Source organism: Heterobasidion irregulare (assembly GCF_000320585.1).
Source record: "Heterobasidion irregulare TC 32-1 unplaced genomic scaffold scaffold_09, whole genome shotgun sequence".
NCBI classification, from domain to species: domain Eukaryota; kingdom Fungi; phylum Basidiomycota; class Agaricomycetes; order Russulales; family Bondarzewiaceae; genus Heterobasidion; species Heterobasidion irregulare.
Genome location: NW_009258205.1, coordinates 709,474 through 734,641, shown reverse-complemented (window position 1 = coordinate 734,641; position 25,168 = coordinate 709,474). Strand labels below are relative to the sequence as shown.

Below are 25,168 nucleotides of genomic sequence, written 5' to 3'. Positions count from 1 at the left end.
ATCGCCGACGCCACCAATCGGTCTACAAGCCAGTCATGCTGCCCGTCAGTTCTAAGACAGCCTTCTGTATCACTTCCAAAAAGCGCGCAAGCCGACGTCGTGCCTGTTCTTAAAGCGAGAGACCGCGATCGTCAGTCGGCAATAGATAAACAAAATCCAAAAGAGTGAAGGGAGGTCGGCAGACGCAGAAGTACTGAAGCAAGGTCCTCGAGAGGTAGCAGCAGCGTACCGAGTAGAGACGGGCGCGCAACAAGTACGGGCGGGGACGATGACGGGGACCTGCCTTGTTCTCGCTCCTTTGCGACCAAGACACTGATTTGTGCCTCGAACGAATCGCTCGCCTGCTCGTTCTCAAACGCCGGGCGCGCCATTGCCCACGTGTGGAACGATATGAAAAACTCGATGAACATTTTGTTGAATTCTGTCAAAGCGGTCCTCAGTATATCGAGCACATACATACATTTGCGCCGTTCGCAGCTGTCATCCGACGACTATATGCGCATGGACTTACGCTCGCGGTGACGGTCGTCGCGCACAACTTCGTCATTGAACGCCTGGACGACGGTCGCGTTGTAGTCGAGCACAGGAGGTGACTCTTTGATAATCTCCATCACGCCTTGGCTTCGCCGTGCATTGTTTTGAAAACTGGATGTTCCTGCATGCTGCGACTGAGTAACAATATGTTCAGGTTGAGGCGAAGAGGAGCGCAGAGGCGAAGAGGACTGGTCTCTGAGCGATTTCATGGATCAAGTTTTGTGATTTTGCTTTGGGACGTTGACAAGGACGTATCGGCCGTGTATTAACAGCGATCGAACGCGTCGACGTGAAAACGCCGCGCACACTTATAAGAGCATCACATGATCCTGTCACAGCATCATGTGCCTCACGTTTTGGGACGCAAATTGGTCTCTCGTAGCTGTTTGAGAAGAAAAAGAAAAGAATAATCGTTGCACTTTAAACGTCCTTCAAACACACCATGCTACAGAATCCACATCCGCGTCTGTCAGTCGCGCCGTGTGCTAGCTTAATTTACCGTGGTGCAGGCAGCCCCGACGCAGCCGCGCCGATCTCCGTTAGCCTCGTGAGGGGATCGAGCGTGCCCTTAAATTCGGGCAAGAACGCCGCGTGCGTGTATGGGCAGCGCACGGACGATGAACCCTTGTAGATCGGAGTGTAGCTCGCACCGCACACCTCGAACTCCGTGAACTCGTCATACGTGATCTCCACAGCGTCACGCGGGTTCCGTTCGCCCGCCGCGATGCGCTGTCGGGCCTGTCGAGTAGCGCGATATCAGTCTACAACATAGCTCCGACCTCGTGATCCGCAGTCACCGACGTACCTGGGCGACAATTTTGGGGTCGGGATTGAGGTCCAAGAGTCGTCGCGCGAACTTGGCTGCGGTGGCGGTGTTGTTTGCGCGCGTGAACACTTGAATCGCGCTCCGGAGCGCGATCTGCATGTGTGGTGGCTGCAGATTGCAGTGCGCGAAGTACGCGGCCAGTTCCAGGCTCCGGCGAACATTGTCCGGTTCCTCTTGGGCAATGCGACGACGCTCGAGTTCGAGAGATACACCAAGCAGGTACTCCCGTGCGATCGTAACAGTATCTCGCCACTGATGGTATATCAGTCAGCTCGAGCAAGGTCCATTGAGTAGTTGATTGGTGCGAACCTCTTTAGCCTCATCATGTGACGAAACGACGACAAACAGCAAGGATTGTAGGACGGAGCGGAACGTCTGTTGGGCGTCGGAAAGCTTGTTACCGAGGACGGCACGGAAACCTTCCGAAAGCTCTGAGCGAATCTGACGCAGCGTCAGGACAGCGACAGGCAGGACGCGTGTCATGGATGATTCTGCAGGGTTGCGGCGCAGGTGTATATGGAGCGGAGGAAGCGACGCAAATGGCGAAATGTATGTGTGCGACGAGCGGTAAACAGAGAGGAATAATGGCTTAAGCAACTCGAAATTGACGACTCCGAGTTGGCGGTTAAGTAACTGGCCAGCCAGAAGAGCGTTGGAAAGGGCAACATAAAAAATTGAGAAGGACTGACCTGCATCGCGGACTCAAAAGATCCAGCTGCGACATGGTCTGCCGCAAATGGTGAATTGCGCGTCCAGATTTCCGTCTCACTCACGCCAGGCGTCGCGCCCGCGCCCAACTCCTCTTCTTCAAGAAGTTCCTCCTTCTCTACCTCTTCTGCATGGGCATCTGCGCCAGCATCAAGGTCCCACCCATCCTCATCCGCGACGACATCCACATCCTCTTCATCCTTCGCCCAGTCATCCAGAGCCGAAGAAGCGCCAGCCACATTATCGACACCGTTGGTGTACGGCGCTGTCCCCGCTTCGAGATTGCCGTTGGCTAGTGCACGATCGAAGAAGCTGGCACCACCTGGTACTGACGGCCAATTGAGCTTCGTAGTGTGCGTTACGACTTGAGGAAGCTTCAAGGTAGACCGGCCGAAGTTGGGTACGTCATCCACATCTGCCTCTGTGAGACCAGCGTCCTCAAGAATCTCCACTGCGATCTCTTCGAGCCCGTTGGTCTTCGCGGTAAGATAAGCAAGGGGATCTAAGAAGAACGCTCAAGTATGAAAAGCCTTTAGTGGAAGCGCATATACAAACTACTCACACATGCCGACTTCACGAAGGATGGCAATGCGCCCTGGAACGTCACCTGCATACAACGCGTTGTGGAACCTGGACATGGGGTCCCCCCGAGCATCTGCAATCTTTTGCATTTTGGACAGCTTGTCCGTGCTGCCGGTTGCGAGGTACAAGAACGACAGACGGTCAAAGTTTTTGGTCTGTTGGTATGCTTTCTCCACAATCTATGACGCGTATCAGTCGAGTATGTCAGAAAAAGAAGAGCTTACAGGGCTTGCCTGGTGATTGCCCTGTTTGAGAGCTTGCTGTGCTAAGCGGTTCCAGCACTCGGGGCGGTCTATAGCTTTAGCGGTTTCAAGCGCGACGTCCAGGTTGCCACATTCGATAGCAAGGTCAAACCGGGTATTTTTGTCTTCAACGAAGTGAAGAGCGATCTACATAATGTGTGTTTAACGTTGTACAGAGAATGTCAGTCAGAAAAATCTACCTCTGGGAAGCCCTTCTGCTGGAGATAAGCTATTATACTTTGGCCCAGTAAGTTTGATGTTCGGATAAGGTGCAGCACTTCATCGTAGTTATTGCGAATCAACGCAAGTTTGAATCGGTATTCCGTTGGGTCGATGGTGATCGTGCGAGGTCGTGCTGAACGGTCCAAGCAATGTACTGTCTTCCCCTTGACGCGAGTCAGGTAGACGGGATTATCAAGCGTGCAGATAACGCCATGGTCACTACAGACCAACGATTGGAGTCAAAGGCTTACAAAGGTTATGATGATTACAAGCAACATATAACACTCACCCTTGCGGCAGACAGTATTTGACGTGATTCAGCGTCGAGTAGACGAAAACGCCGGCATCGTCCCAAGCGCCGGACTTAATGCGGATAGTCTCATGGATCAGTGTGTTCGCAGCGAAGTTCTTGCTTGCAATAGTGATCGCTGCGCGCACAGGATTGTTAGTATAACAACCGACGCTATAAAATAGCGCCCTATTAAAACGCACTGTGCTTGCTTAACAAGGCGACTTGTGCGCCATCAGCACTCCAAACAACGTATTTCACGGGAGGGCTGTTGATTTCCGCAATCGTCCTTTGCTGCTGGATATCATAGAGAACCACCGAGCTGGTAGAGCTGAGAATTAGGCTGGCAGTTCCTCCATAAAAGATTTCATTCGTCTGAACAGGCGGTTTGATGCTTTTGACAATGGAATTCGAAAGATCGCGGACTTCAATGAGCTATATACGACATGAGCATGGTAAATGCGCCCCATACTTATTGAGCTCACCTGAGTCGTCTTGTTTAATATGGCGAACCTATTCCTAGCAACGAAAATGGCGCTTTGTCCTGTGCCTCTCTTCCCGTCCACTGACGAATCCTTAACCTCACCGACGGCGTCCTTCGGCAATCCCGCGAGCTCAAAGATACCGTTGTCGGATGAGATAGTAAGGATGACGGAGCGCTCGGCAGGATTGAAGCTTAGAGTGCGGGGAGGCACGTATGGGCTGCCAAATTTCCGCACGCTGAGCAGACCAATGTCTGCACCGGTGTTGATATCATACGAGCGGACGTATTTATCTCGGACGTAGTATACCATGTCGCCGTGGAGTGAGAATGCGGGGCGTTCGCGCTCCAATTTGAAGACGATGAGACCATTATCGTGTCCTAGTACCTGGTGAGATTGTTTTTCTGACAAAGAGAAAGATGGACACGCACCAGCAGCGAAGAGATTGAGCTCTGGATGGGCGGCCAGCACCCAGAAGCGGTCATGTTCCCTGCGGAAGGTTTGTACCGCCGACCTCTTAGCCAGATCCCAGACCCTGACAGTCTTGTCCTCTCCACAAGAAACAATGAGCTCATGCTTCGGATGGAAAACTGCGTTGGAAACATTGTTGAAATGACCCCGGCACGCGTCAACTTCCCAGGCTTTCGTCTCGCTCATTCTCCAGAGCTTGATCTGCCTATCATCCGCGGCGGATATGATCAAGGGGAGAGTGGGGTGGAACATGGCATAGTTGACTCCGCGGTCATGACCCTCAAGAACATACTTCACAGTCGAGAAAGTGTCGAAAGTGTCGAAAGTACCGGGCGCCGTGTTCGGGGTGCTCTTGCGCAAGCCAGATATATCCCAGACACGTACAGTCTGATCCATCGACGCAGATACGACAAGGTCTTCTTTCGGGTGAAAAAGGGCGGACATCACATAATGCGAGTGCCCGGTCAGGATGGCGATGCAGTTGCGAGAAGTGCTGTTCCATATACGGATTGTTTGGTCGTCGGACGAGGATATCTGCGATGAGTAGGACGCGTGACGACCGTGCTCGCACTCGAAAACATCAAACTCAACTTACGATCCATGGCATTTCGTGATGGAACTGGACTGTGCGGATATAGTCAAGATGGCCATGCAGAGTGAAAAGACATCTTCTGCTCTGCGGTTTGAGATCTACGACGCGTTTGTACACATATTACCTGGATAGTCAAGGACACGCACCCCAGACTTTGATTTTGTAGTCGTCGCCTCCGGTCGCCAAGAGTGGTCGGCTCGGATGAATTGCGACGCCGCGGACGGGGCCTCAATATAATGAGTGATAAATGACACCTTCGTGAACGCCAATTGTCTACGTGACATACCTTCATGCTCCTCGAATCTATCCACTAAGACCCCCATGCGATAGTTCCATAACTGCACACTACCGTTGTGTAGAGAGGCAGCGAGTAGAGGTTGGGTCGGATGGAAAGCAAGCCCTGAGGTCGAGATGATGTTCAATTCGACAATTTTCCCGCCCGATACACTACATACCCTTGACGCGGTTGCTCTTGGACTCGAACTTCGTGAGCATAACAGACATGATGGATTATGGTGCCAATACCGCCGAACAGGTTGAGATGGTGCGATAGCCGTGTGCGATATTCCGACAAGAGATATGAGGAAACGGGCGAGTCCCGAGTACGAACGAGGAATTAGAACAGAGGACTGGGCACCGTTGTCGACGACGTGGACAGTAGTAGTAGCGTGGTCGTAGCGGACTTCCAAAACGCGCCCGATCCGTGAAGTGGCAGATGAACGCGCCAGGACACTCGAGGCAATCTCTCCAGACGCGTCCACTCACTCACGTTTCCCCTCTCCATAGTTTATGATAGCTCATTGCCCCGCGTATATTGCCAGGACATTAGCCATCCCCTTCGACTATGGGAGTGTCGGGACTGACACCTTTCCTCCAGAAAACCTGGTGAGCCATTATTCCTTTCTCCCAGAGACGCTGTTCTAACTGTCACAGCCCTCAAGTCATTCAGAAACTCACGAACCGTCTCCAAGGTCTGAGCGGTAAGACTGTAGTCATGTGAGATTAGACCACACTTGCTCCTTCTGCACCAACTGACCCCATGACTCAGAGATGGGACCCTCATAACTCAACGCTTTCACTTCGCGCCTATGCCCCACCCATACAGGCACGTCCTCGGCTGGTATCGTCTACTTAAAGAACTAAAGGACAACGGTGTTAACGCCATATGTGTATTTGATGGTAAAGAACGCAGCTTGGCCAAAAGTGATGAGGTGTGTCGAGCCCTCCTAGTTGTGGCGTCTATGTGTTGACACATTCAAGATCGAGCGGAGAAGACAAGTGCGAAGAGTGGACTATGCCCGTAGTCTGATTGAGTCAGAACGGCTGCAAAGGCTCCAAAATCTCACCAAGGTTCTCGAAAACTATCGCTGTCTAAACCCAAGTAAGCGACAGCACGCTTTCGAGACTCTGAAGACCATCCTATCAAAGCCTCAAGACTTGGACGCGTCTCTTGCAGCTGAGCTGGAGTCGATTGTCTTGTCAACCGGTGGCAGGGATGTACAACAGTCTGCCGACGATGACTGGCTGGGACTGTTCGACGAATCCGAAATCAAACAAATCCTGTTGGAGGACATGGATGTGCCATCATCTCTGCAGGGTCAACCTGCGTGGGATGTCGAGCCCTTTCAGACACGAAACCCGAGTCATATCTCCCAACGGGACCCAGAAGACACTTCCTTTTCTTCGTACGACCAAAACTATCAGGTTGAACTCGAAGCACCCTCTCTGGAGAAAAAAGATCTAGAGATGCTAGGGGTACCAACCACCGACACTGTCCAGGAAGACATATCGTCTTCCCTTGAGGCTCTCTATCTCAGCTATCGCCGGAGCACAGCCCGACTAGACGGACTATCGGCGCCTACGTTTTCTGCCATCCGCAAAAGCGTGCAGACGGACGACTCGAGCGATGCCCGCGCCGAGATCGCCATGTCGAAATCACAGCATCAGCTCACCCTCGCTGAGGGCCAGTTCTGGGAAGGTCTTGTTAAATCAGGCCTGCCGGCAGAAGGCGATGATGCACTGGAATCGCGCCTTTCGACCATCGCTAATAAGAGCAGTGTGATCGCGGAATCATACCTCCGTAGGCGGAATCCACCATCGTCTGAAACCTACCAGGAAAGTAAAGCCATCCTCCATGCCATGGGCGTGCCATGCATAGAGTCCACTGGCCCCTTTGAAGCGGAGGCATTAGCATCATCGCTCGTCCTACATGGCCTGGCTGATTATGTTGCTAGCGAAGACACGGTAAGGCCACCCCCTCTTCGTCCGTCAACTGGCTCTCAAAGTGTGTTTTCTAGGACGTTCTCGTATATGAAGCGGCCTTAATTCGCAACATCACAAGTCGTTCAGAACCACTCATACTCGTCTCTGGTACGGACGTGCGCACGTCGCTCAACCTTGATCGAGCGAGCTACGTCGACTTTGTCCTTCTGCTCGGCACAGACTTCTCGCAGCGTATCAAAAACGTGGGCCCCCAGCGTGCCCTCAAGTTTATTCGCGAGCACGGGTCCATCGAGCACATCCTGGAGCACGAAACCCAATACTCTCCGCGGCAGCCGCCCGAGCTGTACCTCAAACAGGTGCGCCTCGCGCGCAGTGTGTTCGAGACGTTACCGCCTCTGCCATCACCTGAGCTCCTCCAGCCGGGCGAATATAACGACAAAGAAGTCTGTGACGTCCTACGAAGATACCAGCTTAGTCGGTTCATGGCGAGCGATGATTGGGATTCTTCGGCCGCTCTCGAAGGCAATTACTTCTTCGATAATCCAGCCGCTGCATAACATGTAGGAGTGACTTAGATATAAATGACGATGCAAAACTTAAAAACCCGATCAATTGAGTAGAACAATGTGCGACCCAGTATAAAAACCTTGAAGCATTATGATTAGTTTCGACGTTGGGACTCCATTCCACCGACATCTGATATACATACAAGTAATGTATAATACAAATTGTACAACACCGAAACGAACAGAAAAAAACTAGGAAACGAATACCTTCTTGAGCTTCGAATACTCACACTGCTCGCCTGACCGTGGACAAGTGACTATCCCCTCGTTCTTGATCGCCATTTCTTCCAGCGCCTAGTTCAGCGACGTCAATAAATGGGCTCAAAGCGATGCGGTCGACGAATCAAGCAAAGAAGGATTGCAGTAAGCATGTGGGTGCGGGACCTACCTCTCTCGAGTACACGTAGCCGTTCGGGAAAGCCATCGGGGGGTTGTTCTCGTCCATGATCCTCCCGCTCAGCCGGCACACGATCGTCGAGTTGACGTGGTGGCTGAACGGCACCTCCTTCGCAAGTTCCCTGAACGAGGCATCGCACACGGGGCAGTCGCGGTTCTGGGTGCCTGGGTCATAGCATGCAGAGAGCTTGAGCGAGGCGAGGCCGCCGTAGAGCGCAAGGTGGAGTAAAGGCTCGGACGGGAGAGAGTTCAGATTGAAGATCGCGAGGCGGAAAGCGAGGATGAGGTTGTTCCAGCGGCCGCGGTCATATAGACGCTATAGGAATATCATGATGCTGTTACATATATATACTATCAGGATTTGGGTACCTTATATGGTCCACAATTTGTTGTGGGCGGGAATGCTAGAAGAGCGGAGGCTTGTTGGATCTGAGCGATGTGAGTTTCTTGCCATGACGCGAGATGTTTCTTCGAGTAAGCGATAGCCTCTTGCGTCCTGCGTGCTCGGGCCAGTTCAATGTATTCTTGCAGTCGCAGATCAAATTCTAAGGTGCTCTGAGCGATCGAGAGACCCAGATTATTCGAAGTTCCTGAAAGAAGACAAGAGAATTTGTCGGTGCACTTACCTTCAGTTTCCGCAACGCAGTCTTGTTCTCGCTGCACCACGCGAGCGCCTCGAGGCAACTGTGCCTTTTCAGCGCGTCTTCTATTCGCCGAATATCCATGAAGAGATCGATATCGACCAGAGTCTGCCAGATAAATCATCGAAGTGAGCAGAGTGAGCAGCGAACGGAAAATTCCAGTCATTTGATACCTCAATTTCCCTCTCTTGCGCTATCTTCCGTGCAGTTTTCTCGTTCCCATGCCGGAGCGCCCAGTCTACCAACCACCGATCCAGTCGTGCGTCTGCCCACCGCGTGTATTCTGGGTCGTTGGCACTCTGCACGGTGTCAAGACAGCTGAGATGGTTGACTCGTTCGCGCATTATCGCCTGAGCCGACGATCCAGGACCCTCGTGAAGATCTGACAGCTGAGGGACGATGGAGCTGTGGTCAGAGCGCACCACACGAGCGGACGCGAGCGCACACCTTGCGCTTGAGGTTCTCGACTCTCCCGATCATTATGTCTACTAGATTTATCGCCTCCTGAGGATGTGAAGCGTTTGGCACATCCTTTGCTATGCTCCTGACGGCGCCAAGTTCACGCTCAATATTCTTCTGTGCAGTGCGAAACACCTTGCGGTAGTTCTCATACGGAACCTAAGGGGAGAGTCAATGAGGCAACACACGAAGAACACCAGGAAGCACTACTTTGGCAAAAGGTTGCTCGAAGAGGAGGACTCCCTCCGTGTTCAGCTTGCTATTGCTCATGGGGCGGGGTGTAACGGTGCAAGAGGCGGGATACATTGGGTCTACGATAATGCACGCGGCGGCCGTAGGGGTTCCCTGGGTCCCGAGCCCCCGAGCGTTGCGTCATAGTAATGCTCGACGTCGCCGTCGACCGCAGTAAGCACGACAAGACATCCCACTTGGCCAGTGGATTCTCCTTTCATTCCACCATCTTGAACACATCTCTCCCACTTAGCTCGATTAGATGGCTCAGATACACGGCCAACCTAGCCCTCAGCCTCAGCAACCGGAATATCAAGCGCAGGCTTCTCAACAATACCCGTCTCAAGCATATCCTCAAGATCCAAGATACCAAACCCATCAGCAGCAGCCATTGCACGAGCACGACTACTCACAGAGGCCCCTCCGAGCCACCTCTTACCCTTACCCCCAAGCTCTACCACCGCAATCTGTTCAGCTTCCGAACCGAGTGCAGCCTCTTCCCTGGCAGCCCATCTCTGCCCCAAGCCCTCAATATCCTTTACAATACCCTTCCCAGTCAGTGCTGGCTCATAAAACTAATACCTCTCAAGCGAATCCCACAAGCCCGACCGTGGTTAGTGCTTTCCGTCGACCGCTACCCACTCCCGGTGTTTCTGCACCACCTACTTCGTCCTTCATAGGCCGGTCCCCACTCCCCACTCCCGTCCCAACTCCTGGTCCTAGTACTTCCTCTTCTAGATCCAAGCCACCTCCAGTCCCAGTGCCTATCAGTACTCTTCCCCAGGCGCAAGCCCCCATTTCAGCCTCCTCTCCTATCTCCCCGCTTACCAGTTCCCGCAGGCCTCTCCCTCATCCCAATGTCCGATTACCTAGCGGAAGCTTTTCTTTGGGGACTAGTGTCCGCAGTCCAAGTCCCGTGAAAGCTACCATCGCGGCTTTTGCTCCACAGCAGGAGGTCCTCTCTTCAACTCAAGGAGGTGCGTCTCCTGGACCGACGAGCTTTGTACCATATTGGAAGCGTAATCCCGCGGCCCCGAATGAGACTCCCCAGGCTCATCATGGGTTCTCGTGGAATCCTAGCCATAGCTCCACAGGAACAAACAACTCGCAGTTTTCATCAGGACCAGCGCGAGATCGCAGCCGCAGCGTCAATACTGGAAGGCCCCTTCCTCTTTCTCCCGCACAACCTCCGAACATAGCAACTCTTAATTTAGGCTCGCCAATCAGCGCCACGTTTGCGGCGAAAGGGACTTCCCAACGTCCGAGAGCCCTACCTTCTCCCGGCTCACCTCCCAGTAGCGGCAATGCTCATCAACGCTCTCCAGCCAACGCATCGTCAGCGGCTAGTGGCGCGGCCTCACCCGTAAGGAGCCTCCCTACGCCGCAATCGAGCTCACATGGATCGGCCTCGCCGACAAAGTCCGCCTTCGCCCGCGCACCGTCTCCCACAAAATCAGACAAGCCCTTGAGTTTTCATGCTGACAAGGACGCAACAAAACCTCGGACTCCGAGTCCGCAGTACGGCATCCGGGACCTCCCAAACCGTTCGGGTCTCATTGATCATGACGAAGCTCGGCACGAGGGCGAAGTGAGGGTTACGCGCCCTCGTCCGGCGCGTTCATCGACTCTTCCACAGCCTCCCACTCCACACTCTGCATTTCAGCCTCAACACCGCCCAGCGCAGTCTGTCACACTGCGCTCGGACCCTACCCTCACACCCGCCCAATCGTCTACCCCACGTTCTCTTGGCCCCTCCGCGCCCACATCGCCATCAGGCTGGCCTAGTGGCCTACCGCCCCTGCCTCGCGCACCCGGCTCCGGCTTCACGAAACAGTACATCGGCGGTCACCCTCCTTCCAAGCGTGAGTATGTGGACCTCGACGATGCACCCCCTCCTTCGCTGCGGCGTTCGCCCTCGCCTTCGTCGCCTTCTCGATCCGTAGTGCCCTTACCCCCGCTTCCTGCGTTCCGTATATCCGCGGATACAAATTCCACTAAGAAAGTCCAGACTCCACCTATCCTACCTCCCCGATCCAGGCCCGTGTCCAATCCGCCCTCTCCCGACAAATCCACGAATCCGCTTCCCGCGCCGGCTTCGGTTCCGCTTCACGAAGTTGCGAACATCCCGTCAAGCTCCCGCTTCTCCGAGCATCGGCAGCGCGCAACTCCGGAGCGGAAGGCACGGTTTGTGAAGCCCGCGCCAAGTGTCCCGAAGATCGCCTATCCTGGAGACTCGGACAGCGACTCGTCGGACAGCGATGGCGGGTGGGGTGGGCCGCAGATCAACGTGTCTGTACCAGAAGTCCCGCAGATCAGCATCTCGGGATCATCCGACGTGCCCTCAATATCGGTTGCGGCTCCGCCTCCACCAAGCGCGGTGGGGGCGGACGGATATTCGCATCTGCCAGCTGCGTCGGGCAAGCGGGGCGCAGGGCTCGCGTGTGGCGGATGCCAGGGTCCCATCGTCGGGAGAATCGTGAGCGCTATGGGCACGCGATGGCATCCAGGTTGTTTTCGATGCTGCGTTTGCAACGAGCTACTGGAGTATGTCAGCTCGTACGAGCACGCAGGCAGGCCGTATTGTCATTTCGACTATCATGAGGTGCGTCGCATGCGTCGCCCGCTCTGACCGCGCTGCATGGTCTCTGATATCTATGTGTTTCAGAATTTCGCGCCGCGGTGCTACCACTGCAAAACGGCGATCGTCGACGAGCGGTTCATCACGCTCGACGACGCGGAGCTGGGCACGCGAACGTATCACGAGCCACACTTTTTTTGCTCCGAGTGTGGGGACCCGTTTTTGACGCCGACGATCGAGAGGGGCGCCGGCGAGTTGACCTTCACTGGCGACGGCGACTTTGCGGACTTCGGCGTTGGGTTCACGGTGCACAATGGGTACCCGTACTGCGAGTCGTGCCATGTACGCTTGCGGTCGCCGAAGTGCAAAAAGTGCACGAAGCCCATTCGGGCAGGGGCGCAGGCAGTGGAGGCACTCGGGGGGAAATGGTGCTGGGAGTGCTTCACATGCACGGTGAGTGGCAGCCAAGGTCGTGTTTGTGGATGGTTTAAGTTTGACGTGTTTGCGCGCAGGGATGCGACAAGCCTTTCGACGATCCGGCGTTTTTCTTGCGCGATAGCAAGGCATTTTGCGAGAGCTGTTATAGTATCATCATCAAGAGCGAATTATAGAGAGTCGAATGCGTGTCATCTTGGGATTGCAATCGGGTATTTTTACTACCTTGCTGGTAGGACTTTGTAGGACCGATGAACAGGGAATTGTATGAACTTCTTGCACAAGGGCGACAGTGCCGTTGTCGACGACGACTTTCCGTAGCCCTCGCTGATCCGAGGCGTAATTTGAGGGTAGTGGGATGTCACAGTGGAGTCCACAGAAAACAGAAAACAGAACCATCTATGCTCAAGTGGCGCGTGACATTCTGCGCTTGTTCGACGTTCGTTGAGTCATTCGAGACAACCTGCTCCACGAGTTCTTCCATTAAAGTCCTGTATCGGGGCACCTTGTGGTAGCAATGCAGTGGAGAACAAACACTCAACGACGGGGACAAGTGTACTTCAAAAGACCCCTCCAGGATCTCGATCTGACCTCCGCACAGGCCGGCCGCGGCATCTACGGGCACGTGAAATTTCACCGCAGGCCCCCAACAAGGTGTCACTTCTGACGCCTAGGATTCGCCCCACACCTCTGATGCTTCACGTCCAACTCGCCTCACAAGTCACTGGCACACTCTCGCATTGTGTCGCCGCCGTACAAAATACAAATGTCACCCCCACCCCGCCTACGACATACGTTCGGCCCGCCGATCGTGGTTGAGTCGGAAACCAGTGTAAAAGCCGGGAATGGAAAGAACGCGGAAGCATTGACTATCACTTGGTCCGACCTTCCAGGATGGATGAAGGACAATGAATACATTTTAAGAGGTTATAGACGGTTAGTGTTCCTCGCCTTTCTTGTTCTGTCTTTCCTCGGTCTTCAAAGTTCTCTCCGACTACGACATGCGATCGCGGTGAGGCCTTTGCTCACGCAATATATGTGATATTCCAGCGAACTTAGAAGCTGGCGAGCTTGCGCCGTCTCTGTATTTGGCTGTAAGTCTTGTCTCGCGGAATAGACTAGTGCTCTCTCAGTCTGCCATCTCGACTAACGAAACTTTGCTGATAGATTTGCACAATGAAACAGGTGACCCTCATTCAAAGCGGACTCCGATGCTGACATTCTGACCGAGTTATGTCCAGTGAACATTCATAGCCATCTCGAAGCCGCACTTGTCTTCATCTGGTTCCTCTGCACCTTCGACTCGGCCCATCTTTCGACCTATCAAAGTGTCTCGTGGGCCGATTACGCTGTCTTCGTCATTTTCCTGTCGTCGGCGGTTTTTTGTCTGTTCGGTAGTGCGTTATTCCATATGTCAACGGCTCATTCGGAAGAGGTGAGACTGATCCTTCGCTTATGTGGCTCGATTCTGATCGCGCGTGCTGCAGGTCTCCGCTCGATGTCATGCCTTCGATTATTCTGGAATTATTGGTACCATCTCTGGAGACGCGTCCCCCTTTTTTCCAGTCTAACCGAATGCCATCGAAACTAGTCCTCACCGTGGGGTCCTTCTATCCTTGCATTTACTATGGATTTTACTGTGAAGTACATTTCCAAGCGACATACCTCACCTTAATAACCCTGGCTGGTCTGGGTCAGTCCCCACCACTCTCTCCAAAAAAAACCTCTTCCGTGATGCCCACCTGTGCAATAGGAGCAGCTTATATTGTCCTCAATCCTGAATACGCCAAACCCACGCACCGAGGAGCCCGCACTAAAGTCTTCATCGCCTTAGGGTTGTGCAGCATTCTGCCGGTTACTCATGCCTTCAATTCACACGGATTTGATCCCTTGTGCCGGGAGATGGGCTTTCGCTGGCTTCTGGCCTCAGGCGCATTGTACATAGGCGGAGCTCTTCTTTAGTGAGTACATCCCATCGTCTCCGCACTGTCGTCAATTCTTCTGAAACCGCACCACAGCGCAAATAGAATTCCTGAAAGGCTTGCACCCGGCAAGTTTGACTATTTCTTTGCGTCGCACCAAATTTTCCATTTTTGTGTGGTGCTAGCGGCACTTGCTCATTATGCCTGCGTACTTACGGCGTTCGAACATTGGCACAGCCGTGTTGGGGTCTGTCTCTGACTCTTGCTGTTGCGTTGACATGTCCCAGTGTCGGTTGTGTCATAGTTAGCGCTCCGATGATCTTCGAAGCTTGAAGTCCGCATGGCGTGGTACGTGTTGTCAAAAGTCGAGGCCTGTGTGTTTTTGCTATAAACCGTCGTGATGCTCCGTGATGTCCTTGTGGCCTTGTGGGAAAGAAGTGGGAAAGAGCACCTTTTCCCAAGGCACGTTAGGTTGCCGATCCTGAAGGCGTAGTTCGGCTGGTTTCCGATAAGATTTTCAATACCTACTTGGATCAGAAGCGGATATACAAGATGCAATTCCTGAGAAAATGCAAGCGCAATGCTCGCAAGGGGACATAAGTTTCTATAAGTTTCCATTTCCATGCGCGCGTGTGGTCCGATCTGGCCCACGTATGGAAATGGGTGGTCCAGTATCAGAGCGGCCGGACCCGCTGCGTCTACCGACGGTTCCTAGGCTGACTGACATTTCACATGGTGGTGTTCGACGTGATGATGGTGCATGGTGGCAAGAACAACAGTGGCAGGGATCACTCGGCGAGGTACGATGGCTTGTGTCGCGCCACAGCCTGCCACAGCGGCTGCTGTGAGAGTTGCGAGCGGCTCGGCCTGTCCCAAAGCAGCAAGTCGATCGACCCTGCTGGCTGCTTTTGTAACGATCACCGCATTCCACAGCGCTTTCATGTCCTAGGTTTCCGCCGCTGAACATATCCGCTCCCCAACAACCTATTTCTTTCGCCTCAGCGCACTCGACGGACAAATCCCTCCGAATATGTCATCTCGGATGACCGTTTGCAGCCACGTGTGTTGGAAGCCCAAGAATACGGAACCGCACGGGTTGATCCAACCGGATATCTTTAGTGCTTTCTCTGCGGGAAGTTGGCTCAACTCGGACGCTGACGGATGGATTAAGACCACTAAGGTGGCCTTGTCAAGACATGGCGTCAGAATCCGCTGTCATAGTAAGTCCTGGGCGGCAGAGGCTGGTAAAGAAGGTTGGGATAAGGTGACAAACGCTCGGACTTACCCAATGGTTCTCTCAGGCAACCTGAGGGCGAGTAAAAAAGATCTGATTCCAGCTCATCGCCCGGCTCCGTCACTACATGCTTTCCGACGGTGGCTTCTTCATTTCGACCTGTACCCCTGGCTCTTTCGGCGTTTCATGACGGTTGATATACCCTGCTTGTGGACCGCACCAGCGTATATATACCCGTGGGCAGCCTCTTGTTTTCCACAATCAAATATCCTTGCCAAGCGGTCTCTGGACGATGTATTCTGTTGGCCTACAACCTTCCCTCGAGCTTATCTCAAGCAATCTCACATCTTGGCCTGTGATATGTCTTGCCGGTGTCTTGGCTGGGTGGTTGTATGTCTCCGCTCACGAACGAGCGCAGGAGGACGCACCGGTCAGCCTGCCAGGATATAGACTGTCTAGCATCATCCCGTTCTTTCGCCAGCGTTATGACTTTCTCAACTGGGGCTTCCGCTTCACTGAGGAGCCTATTTTTCAATTCAGCCTCTTACGGGTGAGCATTTCCTTTCTTTTGATTGAATCCCGATCAATTTGACCGAACGAACGTCTCGGGTTAATCTCGTTGAAATAGAATCCTGTCGTTGTAGTCTCCGGCGAACGGGGCAGGAAAGACTTTTTCAACGCAAAGGGTTTGGACCTCCAAGAAGGGTTCAGAGTGTTGTCGGGCGCAGTGGGTCTCACGTCCTGTCATGGCTCCACTCGTCGATTTCTGACAATCTTGTCTCCTTCGCCCTCCAGCTCCCCTTCGTCCAAGGTGTGACCTCAGATCTGCGGCAACGCAGAATAGCGCAGATCTACAAACGCTTAGCAACTGTTCAGAGGAACGATCGTTTGACAGAGCGTGAGTGTGCTAATCACGCATGTGTGATTGGTCGAGGGCACTAACACTCTATTTCTGATGAAGTCATACCTGAAATCTTGGAGGATTCTCGGCGAATCATGGGGTCCTGGGGGAAAAGCGGGACCTTTGATCCATTCGACAGAATTTACGAAGTGAGTTCATTTCTGACCATGTCACTGTTCTCATCACGGTCCTGACCTGCTCTTCATCATGTTAGCTTGTGTTCCAGACGACTGTGCGTTGCCTGACTTGCGCGGAAATTGCTAACGACCCTGTGGTCGTCGCCCGCCTCAAGGAGCTATACGACAGGGTCGATCGCGGCACCACGCCTGCAACGGTCCTTTTCCCTTGGTTTCCCAGCCCAGCCATGATCATGAAGTTCCGTGCTACTAAGGAAATATACGACATCGTTGTCGCGACAATCAAGGTCAGGAAAGAGAGCGGTGTGTCACGTAATGATAGCCTTCAGATGCTCCTGGATTCCGGCGACGAGCCTTCTATGATTGTTGGCGTGCGTATTCTTCTCTCGTAGCCTTGTTGCCCCTCGAGTTGTGATAACATTTTATCCCTTAGTTCATAATGGGGCTTCTCATCGCTGGAGCGCGCTCGACTGGCACAATCGGTATTGTTCCTCCCTGTCACTCTGTCCCGAAAACACGCATACTGATGTGTCCCTTTGCTTCCGGAAGCGTCTTGGATGATCACGCTCCTCGGGTGTCACCCAGAATGGCGACACAAGGCTCTTCTTGAAGTGCAGGCCCTTCTCTCAACTCACTCGATAAACAACGACCCACTGAACTCCACACCAACTACACAAGCCACGCTCCTTTCCACCATTCCCCTTACTGTTTGGGAATCCGAGATGCCAGTGCTCGATTCCCTCATCCGCGAGACGCTCCGCATGGCACAACCGCACGTCGCTATGCGTCGTAATGTGGGGCCGGACATGTACATAGGCGGAAAGTCTGTGCCATCCGGTGCATTCGCGATTTATCCCTTCAGCGACGTCCACCTCAACCCTGATATTTACCCTGACCCCTGGAAGTTTGACCCTGCGCGCGCAGAGGGCAAGGGGGACTTTGGATACATCGGATGGGGCGGAGGTGCGTCACGAAAAGCCAAACTTGCTTGCATTCGAGACTAATCTGTTTGTGTCAAGGGCGAGTCAACTGTCTCGGAACTCGTCTGGCCAAGGTCGAGATGAAACTGATCACTGCAATGCTCCTACTGGAATTTGACTTCAACACCGTTGACGCTGGTGGACGGATTGCGGACCCACATCCTCGCCCCAACTGGAACGACACTCTTTCATGTCGGCCCTCCAACGGCTCCTACTTCCTAAAGTATGAACATCTTGCTTCCCGTGCTCTCTGACGACATTGTATTTTAAATTGTGAGTATTTTGGGCATCCTGTTCCATCCTTTGTCCTCGGTTCGTCATGGTGTCTGTCAATCTGTCATACTACATAGAGCTAGACCATATGTATTCCTGGACTATTTTTTATTGGGCATATATTATGAGACCATCATATTTGTTATTCTTGTCTCTGATAAGTTACCAATAGCATTTTCTAATGGGAACCCTCTCTCACACTGAGACTTCTCTTGATTCAAATGCTGAAGCGTTGAAGCTCTGAACCCATGTGTGCCTCCAGGTCAACCGCAACTGAGTTGTTAACCAGACTAGGCATGCGCTCCTCGTGCATTCGCATGGACCAGGGAACGCTTCACTGGGTCTGAGATACCGTTCTCTCGCGAACATGAGACCGGTCAAGCAGGTACCCATGGTTGCAGCGGGGGGAACATGGGGAACGTGGAAATTTCTGTATACCTATGATTACTCAGAGAAGGTCATCGGGTCTGTAGTATGCACAAGGGAAGCGGTCTTGAAGAAGGGGTGCGGTCAATCAGAACACTGCGATGGAACGTCATGCACAAGTGTCATACAACCGGGTCGACGCAGGCATCCGCGCATGCAAGGGCGCCCTTCGAAGTGAAAAGCCCCTTGATGCGGCGCGATACAGTAGGTGCGGTCGGAGAGCGGCGAGGAGACAAAGCCGATACGGCAAAACATGCGATGAGCAGTACAGATAGGTTATGCGGGAGCGTCGAATGCAGCCGGAAAGATGCATTACGAAAGCATTCTCGCACAGTCGCCTGTTACGCTAACTCCGAGCTTCTGCTGGACGGTCCCGCAGAGCAGATCTCCAAAACTTTGAAGGTCGTGCTACTGCAGGGAAAGCTTGTCATAGCGATTGATCCCTGTGACCTTCCCCGACCTCTTCCTATCCCAGTCTCTTCGGCTCCCATCACGTTGGTCGGCAGCCCCTACTGTCTTGAATTCTCCTCTCTGATCCCCCTCAAGCTGGGCCGCAATGTCCCTCATCCGTTCTTCCACCCTGCGCTGCTTGATCCACTCCTGTCTGGTTTTTTGTTCCCGCTGAACCATGCGCGCACGCTCATCCTTTGTGGGCTGCCATTTACTTCGCAATATCCGACGCACTGCCTCGGGGCTGACGTGGAACTTTTGTGCGAGGATTGGGGTCGAGAAAGTGGCGGGATCGTACGCATGTAGCGATCGCAGGCCCTCCATCGCATCGCGCGAAAGCCTGCGTGGAGGCGCCCATCCTTGAGGGAATTGGGAGCGCATCGTCCCACGGTGGGATTTCCACTCGTCAGGAGTGGGCGGTTTGAGGGGTGCAAAGTTGCTTGAGTGTGGGAGGTTTGACGCTTGTTCGTCAGGCTCCTTGAGCTCCTCGAGCATGCTCTTGGGCTCCTTCTGGGAGAGCGAACGCGGAGCAGCGTAGCCAGCTGTCTTCCAGTCTCGAGGTTGCAGCTTCTCTGCTGCCGTCGAGTAATGGTGAAGTGGTTGACATATTGAAATTCTGGAGGATGTGGCGGTGAGATTGCTCGGGTGCAAAGAGCGTACGATGGTTTGGAGAGTGGAAGACATATACGTCCGGTGAAGAGACTTGTACTCGAGGATGAAACGGCTCAATATAGCAACTCCAGGACCCCAGAGCCTCCAGACCAATAAATGTTCCTGTTGGCGGAGGATTTGCGTTTGCAGGCACATCAAAAATAATTGGAGTACGCAGGCCATACGGATGTGTGTTGCCGCGTGTTCTATTCATGTGACAAAGTAAACCAGAACATGCGAAAGACTGCAGCTCATTTCGCTAAGCGCAGTCCGGGGTCCTGATGGACAGCTCGTACTACAGCAACGGATACAAGCCGCTGCGTTGCTTCTCCATCCCTACTCACTGTCTCTTTTGTGCACGTCTCGTCTTTTCCTTCTGTCTCCACACTCCCATCAACCGCCTTTGCCATGGCCGACGTGACCGATCCGAAGATTAACGAAGGTCCTTTCACTGTTCACGATCTTAAAACACGCACCCCATGATCCTGACTAGACATACAGCTTATGAAGATGTTCGCTCCAACAAATCGGATACGAACTGGGTGCTTATTGACTACGAGGTGCGAATGTATTACCCCTTTCAGACCCATAGTTTCTCATAATGACGCCGATGCTTGTCCGTCCTCTAGTCCGACCGCTCCGATAAGTTAGTCGTCACAAAATCAGGCTCCGGTGGTCTCGAGGAGTTGCGCGAGGCTCTTGATACAAACAATGCGTCCTACGCTTACGCACGTGTCACCTACTCCAATGATAAGGAGTCACAGCGGGAGAAATTCATCTTTATAGTATGGATCGGTCCGGGTTGCAAGGTCATGAGGAAGGCTAAGGTAAGTGCGCTTTCGTTCATATTCTCTCGGCCTCCCGCGTGTTTCACGTACCTCATTAGCAGAGGTACTTGAAGGACGCAACGCCCCGTATTTAATGAACGGTGTCATTCTAGTGTATTAACGATACGCTTCGCAGATCTCTGTGCACGCGGCAGACGTCAAGACAGTCCTACGCGTATATTCTATTGAAGTTGCCGCTAGGGAGAAGGATGACCTCAACGAAGAGCCTATTGTGGTCCGCTTGCGCAAGGTCAGAAATTACCGATATTGTTGCTGTTATGGATATTTTGTTGACGAATTTCGCTGTGACACTACCTGAAACAGGCCGGAGGTGCCAGCTACGATGGTGTTTGATGCATGTTGCGATACCCGACCTAGGATTCCTCTTGGGCTTTTAGCTGCCTATCATTCTTGTAATTCGCATATCAACTCTGCTATATCCAAATGTGAAAGTATCTTGTCCTCGGTATCTTAGTGAGGTTTTCATAAGCACGCTCGCAACGCGGTGAGAGAAAGGCACATATGGATGTTCCATGTTCTGTGCGACTACTCATCCGTACATATTAGTTTGGCTTAACAGAGAGCTTCTTGAGATTATCAATCTGGCTCTCCTCCAAGCGCATGCCCATCCATTCTGTCATGGCTTTGGCTTTGAGCTTCTTCTCATAGAAGTCTATAGAGGGCTGGTTCCACTACGCGCTATCGGTCAGGAGCGAGGCCGAAGACGGCAAGAAGCGAGACGATCATACCTTAAGGACAACCCATTCCATCCGAGCACAGTCCTTTAAAGGTGCTATTTGAGGATTCTGATCACCATGAGCCTGTATCAATGTTCGTACCTTCTCTTGTGCTATAGCACCGAGCTCGGCAAAAAATGCCTTCCCGATGCCTGTGCTTCTTGCCTCGGGCTTAACGAACAAGTCCTCAAGCTTGACGGACCCATCAGTGATGATCGGATACTCAGTCTTGACACAGCGAGGAAAGAGTCAACACGCTCGATACGTACATAAAGGCCTGGCTTTCCTGTCCAAGTAGAGAAATTGAAATAGTAAAGTGCAAGGCCGAGCGCTTCGCCTGGTTCCGCGGAGGTCCCTGCAAATGCTAGAAGGGCGTGAGCGTGATGCAGCTCGAACAAATTTCTCTTCAGCTAGGGATTTGAAGCATCACGACGTCAGACTCGTTAGTCAAGTGTCCCCGATGGATTAGAGCAAGAAGCCCACCAGCTCGGGCGTAGCTTGAGCGAGGTGGGCCGCCTTTTCGTAGGTCGCCTAGACAAAATCTTTTCTGAGACCTAACTTGGTAATGAATTCTCAACGGCTTACAAGGTCGTAGATTAGAGAGAGGATTGTAGGCTTATTGCCAAAGAATCAGATTAGATTACATACGATATATGTTTAATAAGGAAGCGCTCACGATGTCATCCTCAGTGGTGGGGCGGATGAAAAAATCGGCGCCCGACATCTTGCTGGTATATACACTGAAAAGGCCGTCAGAATCAGCCAGGATACCCTGCCCGAGTTTTGCGAGAGGGTTCAACGCACCTTGAGACCGTTGTGACTCGAAGGCGGAGGGCGTCCAAGAGCGGAAAGTAGGAAAGAGATGGTATTTGCGCGTATTTGCACACAAACCTTGATCTTTTCACGACGGACTCTCGTCAGCCCAAGCGCCGCACGGTCTCCTCGATCCTCGTCCCGTAAACAAAATCATGGACACTGCAAAATTGGCGAAGCTGCAGGCTCAGGCTGCGGCAAACAGGATCGGTGTGTTTTCACCTCCAAAAAATCGCGAGACTCGTGCCTGATGGGCATATCCGATACTCACCGCACGCAGGTGGGAAGGGGACGATGCGCCGCAAGGTAGTGCGGAAAACCAAGCCGTCCAATGCTCAGGACGACAAAAAGCTTCAGGGCGCGCTCAAAAAATTGAACGTGCAGCCGATCCAGGGTGTTGAGGAGGTGAACATGTTCAGGGAGGATGGGAATGTCCTGCACTTCAACGCGCCAAAAGGTGAGCACGAATATTTTTGCAGGTCCGAGGAGTGAGAAAGGATGCACATCGCTTCTAATCCCGGAGAGTCTGTTGATGTGGTCTCTGTACCTCGCGCCTATGTGTCTTCGGTCGCTCATCGATTCTGTGTAGTGCACGCTGCTGTCTCTGCCAACACGTTCGCGATCTACGGTGCCGGTCAGGTTAAGGAGCTCACTGAGCTCGTCCCTGGCATTCTCAACCAGCTCGGCCCCGACTCCCTCGCATCGCTTCGCAAGCTCGCCGAATCGTACCAGGCCATCCAGCAAGGCCAACAGAGGCAAGCCAATGCAGGCGCGGATGACGATGACGACGACGTTCCTGATCTCGTCGAGAACTTCGATGTGGAGGAGGCTGCGAAAGAGAGCAACACTCTCGAGGAACTCAACTAAAACCCACGACAAAGTCGGAGAGTATGGTCAGAAGAGATAGCGCATTGGCATGAGCGCTTGGAAAACACATACGATGGGTAGAGGATGTCGCTGATGGACTGAGTTGTAGCTTTGCTTCGGTACTGTTGCTGATACATCATACGTTTCCCCCCTCGCCTGATCTTTCTGCTCGTTTCGCGTCACTCGTCATGTTGTCCGATGTGTCTCTAGTTTCTATCATCTCTCTCACTTGTCAGCCTCACACTGTTACCACATACGTCATATTTAGGAATGTTTTTCATGTGTAAACCCATTTCCAGAGGGAATCGGAATCTACCGATCAGTCTCAAGATCGAAGTCCAAAGTTTTGATACAATCCAGACGAATTGTGTCTAATGTTCCCGTTCCCGGAGAGGAGCATCTTTTTCTTCTGCTTGTTTGTCTGTATCTTTCCGTGCGCGCGCCTTTTTCCATTCTCTGAGGGCAGTGGCCAGCAATGGTACGGCCACAGGGGCGAAAAGGGGAGTGTAGACAGCGTACTTGTGCTCAGCGGGGAAGTATAGAAGCGCGAGCATACCAGGGTTGAAGAAGGCGCGAGATGCAAGCGTGAGCGCTCGGCTGGAATACTGTAGCGCAAGTATGGGTGAATTTGTAGCTGCTGGATAAACCTGGTTCGAAAGATACAGTCAGTGATAATTACAGATGGTCGATGATTTAGAAACCTTTTCCAGCGCCGTCAAAGCATCTTGAACATCACCCCTTACGTCCTGTCCCAGGGGCATGTTGGGGATCTCATTGACAAGTTTTGCGATGCTTTCCAGCGTCTCCTTACTGCTGAAGGCGTTTTCGATTGCCCGTTGTCGGTATAGAGAGTCAAGTTGCCAGTCTGTTAGAGGGTCGCTGGGATTGGCGGGTACAATGTTTGGCGGGAGGCGTGGCACGCCGAGTAGACTGAGCAGTTGCAAGCGGAAAATCGAGAAAACCTGGTCCAGATCGGATGTGGTCAGGAATGTCTGAGGAGCGAGATCCGACTGGAGGTTGAAGAGGACAACGCCACCCCATTGTGGAAGGAGAAAAGCGTTTGAGGAAGTCGGGTTGTCTCGATGACAGTGATATGAGTTTAGCTCAATCTGAATTTGATGTAGCTCACTTTTTGCATCGAGTATCCTCAGCGGGGTATGGGAGGCGGAAGGGATAAACAAGATGAAATGGAGTACAGGATCGTTGGACGCGCTTGACGCTAAACATGATAAGATGAAACCCAAATCGAGGATGAAACACGGAAACCACTGACACAGCGTCCATTCCGCGGAATTAACAAAAACTTTGAGATCGTCCTGCGTCAGCCCATAGATGCCTTCATTATCAAGACCGACATGATGAGGTTCAAACGCTAAGGGCGCATGATACCGGACTTGGCTCTCGATAGTGAAGTTGTGTAGGGCCGAGATGCGGTGGAGAAGAGAAGAGAGATGTCCTGATAGCAAGAAGATGAATGGCAGTAGTTCTGCTGGACGGAAGGCGCAGACATGAGGACTGACGTGAAATAGAATTGCGGATATCCCAACCGATTACTGCTGTCCCATCCGCGGCATCCTCGTTGAGGACTGTAAAAGCAAGTCGGTAATGCGGAGCGTATTTGGCAACGAGGTGACTAGCACTCCCCGAGCCGGAAGGTGAAGAAGATGGAGCGAAGAGAGAGGTGAGTAGTTGAGGAATATGGGATACTGAGATGCATATCAGGTATGAAGTGAGGGTGATAACGAGTACACTTTCAGCACCAACCTTGCAGGGAAGGTATTGAAAGCCGCCTGCCTTCGGCGACAGGTTCCTCAAGCACTGGAACTACCGAGATGCCATACACATTTGAGCTGAGGGCGCCTTCAGTCACTGTCAACTCCAAATCGTTTTGACCAAGACACTGCGTGACTGACCATGCAGCGCACTGACTTGGATGTCTAGATGCCTAAAGCTACTGGCTGCAACATCAAACGCTGCTTGCACATCCCTGGAAAGTGCTTCTGCGTCCAACCCAGCAGCTGAGGTGTCGAGCTTTACATGAAGCGGAAACTTGAGCTAAAGCGTCATCAGGAAGTCGAACGAGGTATGATATAGCAAGATGCACAACCTCTTTTCCCCGCTGAGAGTTGATGCGAGATACAGGAAGTGAGAGTCTTTCGATACTAGTTGTATACCACCACAATGGGACCGCGAGCAGAACGACAATCCAGTAAGATATGAGGATAGTTCTTCGAACTTTGGTCTGTTCGAAAGGCAACTTTTCTGATTTCTGAGATGGAGGTGCTGCATGGTCCATAGATGATGAGATGCAAATTCAGGGTAAGTTACCGTTATGTAGTGATTTCAGAAAATACAAGTCAGAAAATACAAGGCGCAGAAGAAGTGGCGCAGGTGGCTGCGTTGAAGCGCCGTCTGAACGTGTGGCACCAACTGCTCGAGTTCAAACCATCGTCATGTTCTCCTCGCTCTGACT

At 52.7% G+C, this 25,168-nt stretch overlaps 11 protein-coding genes across 11 annotated transcripts; 6 read left to right on the top strand and 5 right to left on the bottom strand.

Annotated features, from left to right (window-relative positions):
- Positions 1–922: 922 nt before the first annotated feature.
- HETIRDRAFT_388021 (uncharacterized protein) lies at positions 923–5,452 on the bottom strand (the record flags this gene model as incomplete). Its single annotated transcript, XM_009551674.1, has 15 exons — positions 923–1,272; positions 1,340–1,612; positions 1,670–1,993; positions 2,050–2,570; positions 2,631–2,829; positions 2,875–3,039; positions 3,093–3,333; positions 3,404–3,542; positions 3,607–3,838; positions 3,889–4,265; positions 4,317–4,890; positions 4,952–5,046; positions 5,095–5,175; positions 5,235–5,348; positions 5,404–5,452. The coding sequence occupies 15 exons, from the start codon at positions 5,450–5,452 to the stop codon at positions 1,030–1,032; spliced, it is 3,627 nt and encodes a 1,208-aa protein (XP_009549969.1). The 3' UTR covers positions 923–1,029.
- Positions 5,453–5,792: 340 nt separating this feature from the next.
- HETIRDRAFT_55937 (uncharacterized protein) lies at positions 5,793–7,728 on the top strand (the record flags this gene model as incomplete). Its single annotated transcript, XM_009551361.1, has 6 exons — positions 5,793–5,833; positions 5,882–5,944; positions 5,997–6,159; positions 6,209–6,652; positions 6,728–7,192; positions 7,246–7,728. 6 exons carry the CDS (start codon positions 5,793–5,795, stop codon positions 7,726–7,728), a joined length of 1,659 nt encoding a protein of 552 aa, XP_009549656.1.
- Positions 7,729–7,929: 201 nt separating this feature from the next.
- Positions 7,930–9,523, bottom strand: HETIRDRAFT_157383 (uncharacterized protein; the record flags this gene model as incomplete). Its single annotated transcript, XM_009551673.1, has 7 exons — positions 9,444–9,523; positions 9,222–9,392; positions 8,948–9,163; positions 8,760–8,882; positions 8,503–8,688; positions 8,126–8,449; positions 7,930–8,031 (listed from the first exon to the last, which is right to left on the bottom strand). Exons 1-7 carry the CDS (start codon positions 9,501–9,503, stop codon positions 7,930–7,932), a joined length of 1,182 nt encoding a protein of 393 aa, XP_009549968.1. The 5' UTR covers positions 9,504–9,523.
- Positions 9,524–9,613: 90 nt separating this feature from the next.
- Positions 9,614–12,653, top strand: HETIRDRAFT_429123 (uncharacterized protein; the record flags this gene model as incomplete). Its single annotated transcript, XM_009552154.1, has 4 exons — positions 9,614–10,019; positions 10,145–12,066; positions 12,130–12,495; positions 12,555–12,653. 4 exons carry the CDS (start codon positions 9,614–9,616, stop codon positions 12,651–12,653), a joined length of 2,793 nt encoding a protein of 930 aa, XP_009550449.1.
- A 590-nt stretch (positions 12,654–13,243) lies between these two features.
- On the top strand, positions 13,244–14,658 carry HETIRDRAFT_325724 (uncharacterized protein; the record flags this gene model as incomplete). The annotated part of the gene is made up of 8 exons (XM_009551672.1): positions 13,244–13,419; positions 13,540–13,571; positions 13,645–13,662; positions 13,719–13,912; positions 13,965–14,007; positions 14,069–14,170; positions 14,231–14,438; positions 14,496–14,658. 8 exons carry the CDS (start codon positions 13,244–13,246, stop codon positions 14,656–14,658), a joined length of 936 nt encoding a protein of 311 aa, XP_009549967.1.
- Positions 14,659–15,925: 1,267 nt separating this feature from the next.
- cpm90 (cytochrome P450 monooxygenase 90) lies at positions 15,926–17,905 on the top strand (the record flags this gene model as incomplete). Its single annotated transcript, XM_009551671.1, has 8 exons — positions 15,926–16,183; positions 16,262–16,360; positions 16,429–16,531; positions 16,595–16,683; positions 16,749–17,042; positions 17,105–17,153; positions 17,221–17,634; positions 17,691–17,905. 8 exons carry the CDS (start codon positions 15,926–15,928, stop codon positions 17,903–17,905), a joined length of 1,521 nt encoding a protein of 506 aa, XP_009549966.1.
- A 421-nt stretch (positions 17,906–18,326) lies between these two features.
- Positions 18,327–19,295, bottom strand: HETIRDRAFT_479105 (uncharacterized protein; the record flags this gene model as incomplete). The annotated part of the gene is made up of 1 exon (XM_009551670.1): positions 18,327–19,295. The coding sequence occupies one exon, from the start codon at positions 19,293–19,295 to the stop codon at positions 18,759–18,761; it is 537 nt and encodes a 178-aa protein (XP_009549965.1). The 3' UTR covers positions 18,327–18,758.
- A 475-nt stretch (positions 19,296–19,770) lies between these two features.
- On the top strand, positions 19,771–20,632 carry HETIRDRAFT_479102 (uncharacterized protein; the record flags this gene model as incomplete). The annotated part of the gene is made up of 5 exons (XM_009551669.1): positions 19,771–19,893; positions 19,953–20,011; positions 20,081–20,278; positions 20,415–20,528; positions 20,603–20,632. Exons 1-5 carry the CDS (start codon positions 19,860–19,862, stop codon positions 20,630–20,632), a joined length of 435 nt encoding a protein of 144 aa, XP_009549964.1. The 5' UTR covers positions 19,771–19,859.
- Positions 20,633–20,841: 209 nt separating this feature from the next.
- HETIRDRAFT_107579 (uncharacterized protein) lies at positions 20,842–21,739 on the bottom strand (the record flags this gene model as incomplete). Its single annotated transcript, XM_009551668.1, has 7 exons — positions 20,842–20,970; positions 21,028–21,060; positions 21,118–21,243; positions 21,285–21,425; positions 21,499–21,546; positions 21,601–21,630; positions 21,692–21,739. The coding sequence occupies 7 exons, from the start codon at positions 21,737–21,739 to the stop codon at positions 20,842–20,844; spliced, it is 555 nt and encodes a 184-aa protein (XP_009549963.1).
- A 244-nt stretch (positions 21,740–21,983) lies between these two features.
- HETIRDRAFT_420758 (uncharacterized protein) lies at positions 21,984–22,695 on the top strand (the record flags this gene model as incomplete). Its single annotated transcript, XM_009551667.1, has 3 exons — positions 21,984–22,038; positions 22,109–22,285; positions 22,418–22,695. 3 exons carry the CDS (start codon positions 21,984–21,986, stop codon positions 22,693–22,695), a joined length of 510 nt encoding a protein of 169 aa, XP_009549962.1.
- Positions 22,696–23,066: 371 nt separating this feature from the next.
- On the bottom strand, positions 23,067–24,991 carry HETIRDRAFT_157379 (uncharacterized protein; the record flags this gene model as incomplete). Its single annotated transcript, XM_009551666.1, has 7 exons — positions 23,067–23,342; positions 23,397–23,773; positions 23,825–23,914; positions 23,969–24,151; positions 24,216–24,401; positions 24,460–24,595; positions 24,803–24,991. The coding sequence occupies 7 exons, from the start codon at positions 24,989–24,991 to the stop codon at positions 23,067–23,069; spliced, it is 1,437 nt and encodes a 478-aa protein (XP_009549961.1).
- Between the last annotated feature and the right edge of the window lie 177 nt (positions 24,992–25,168).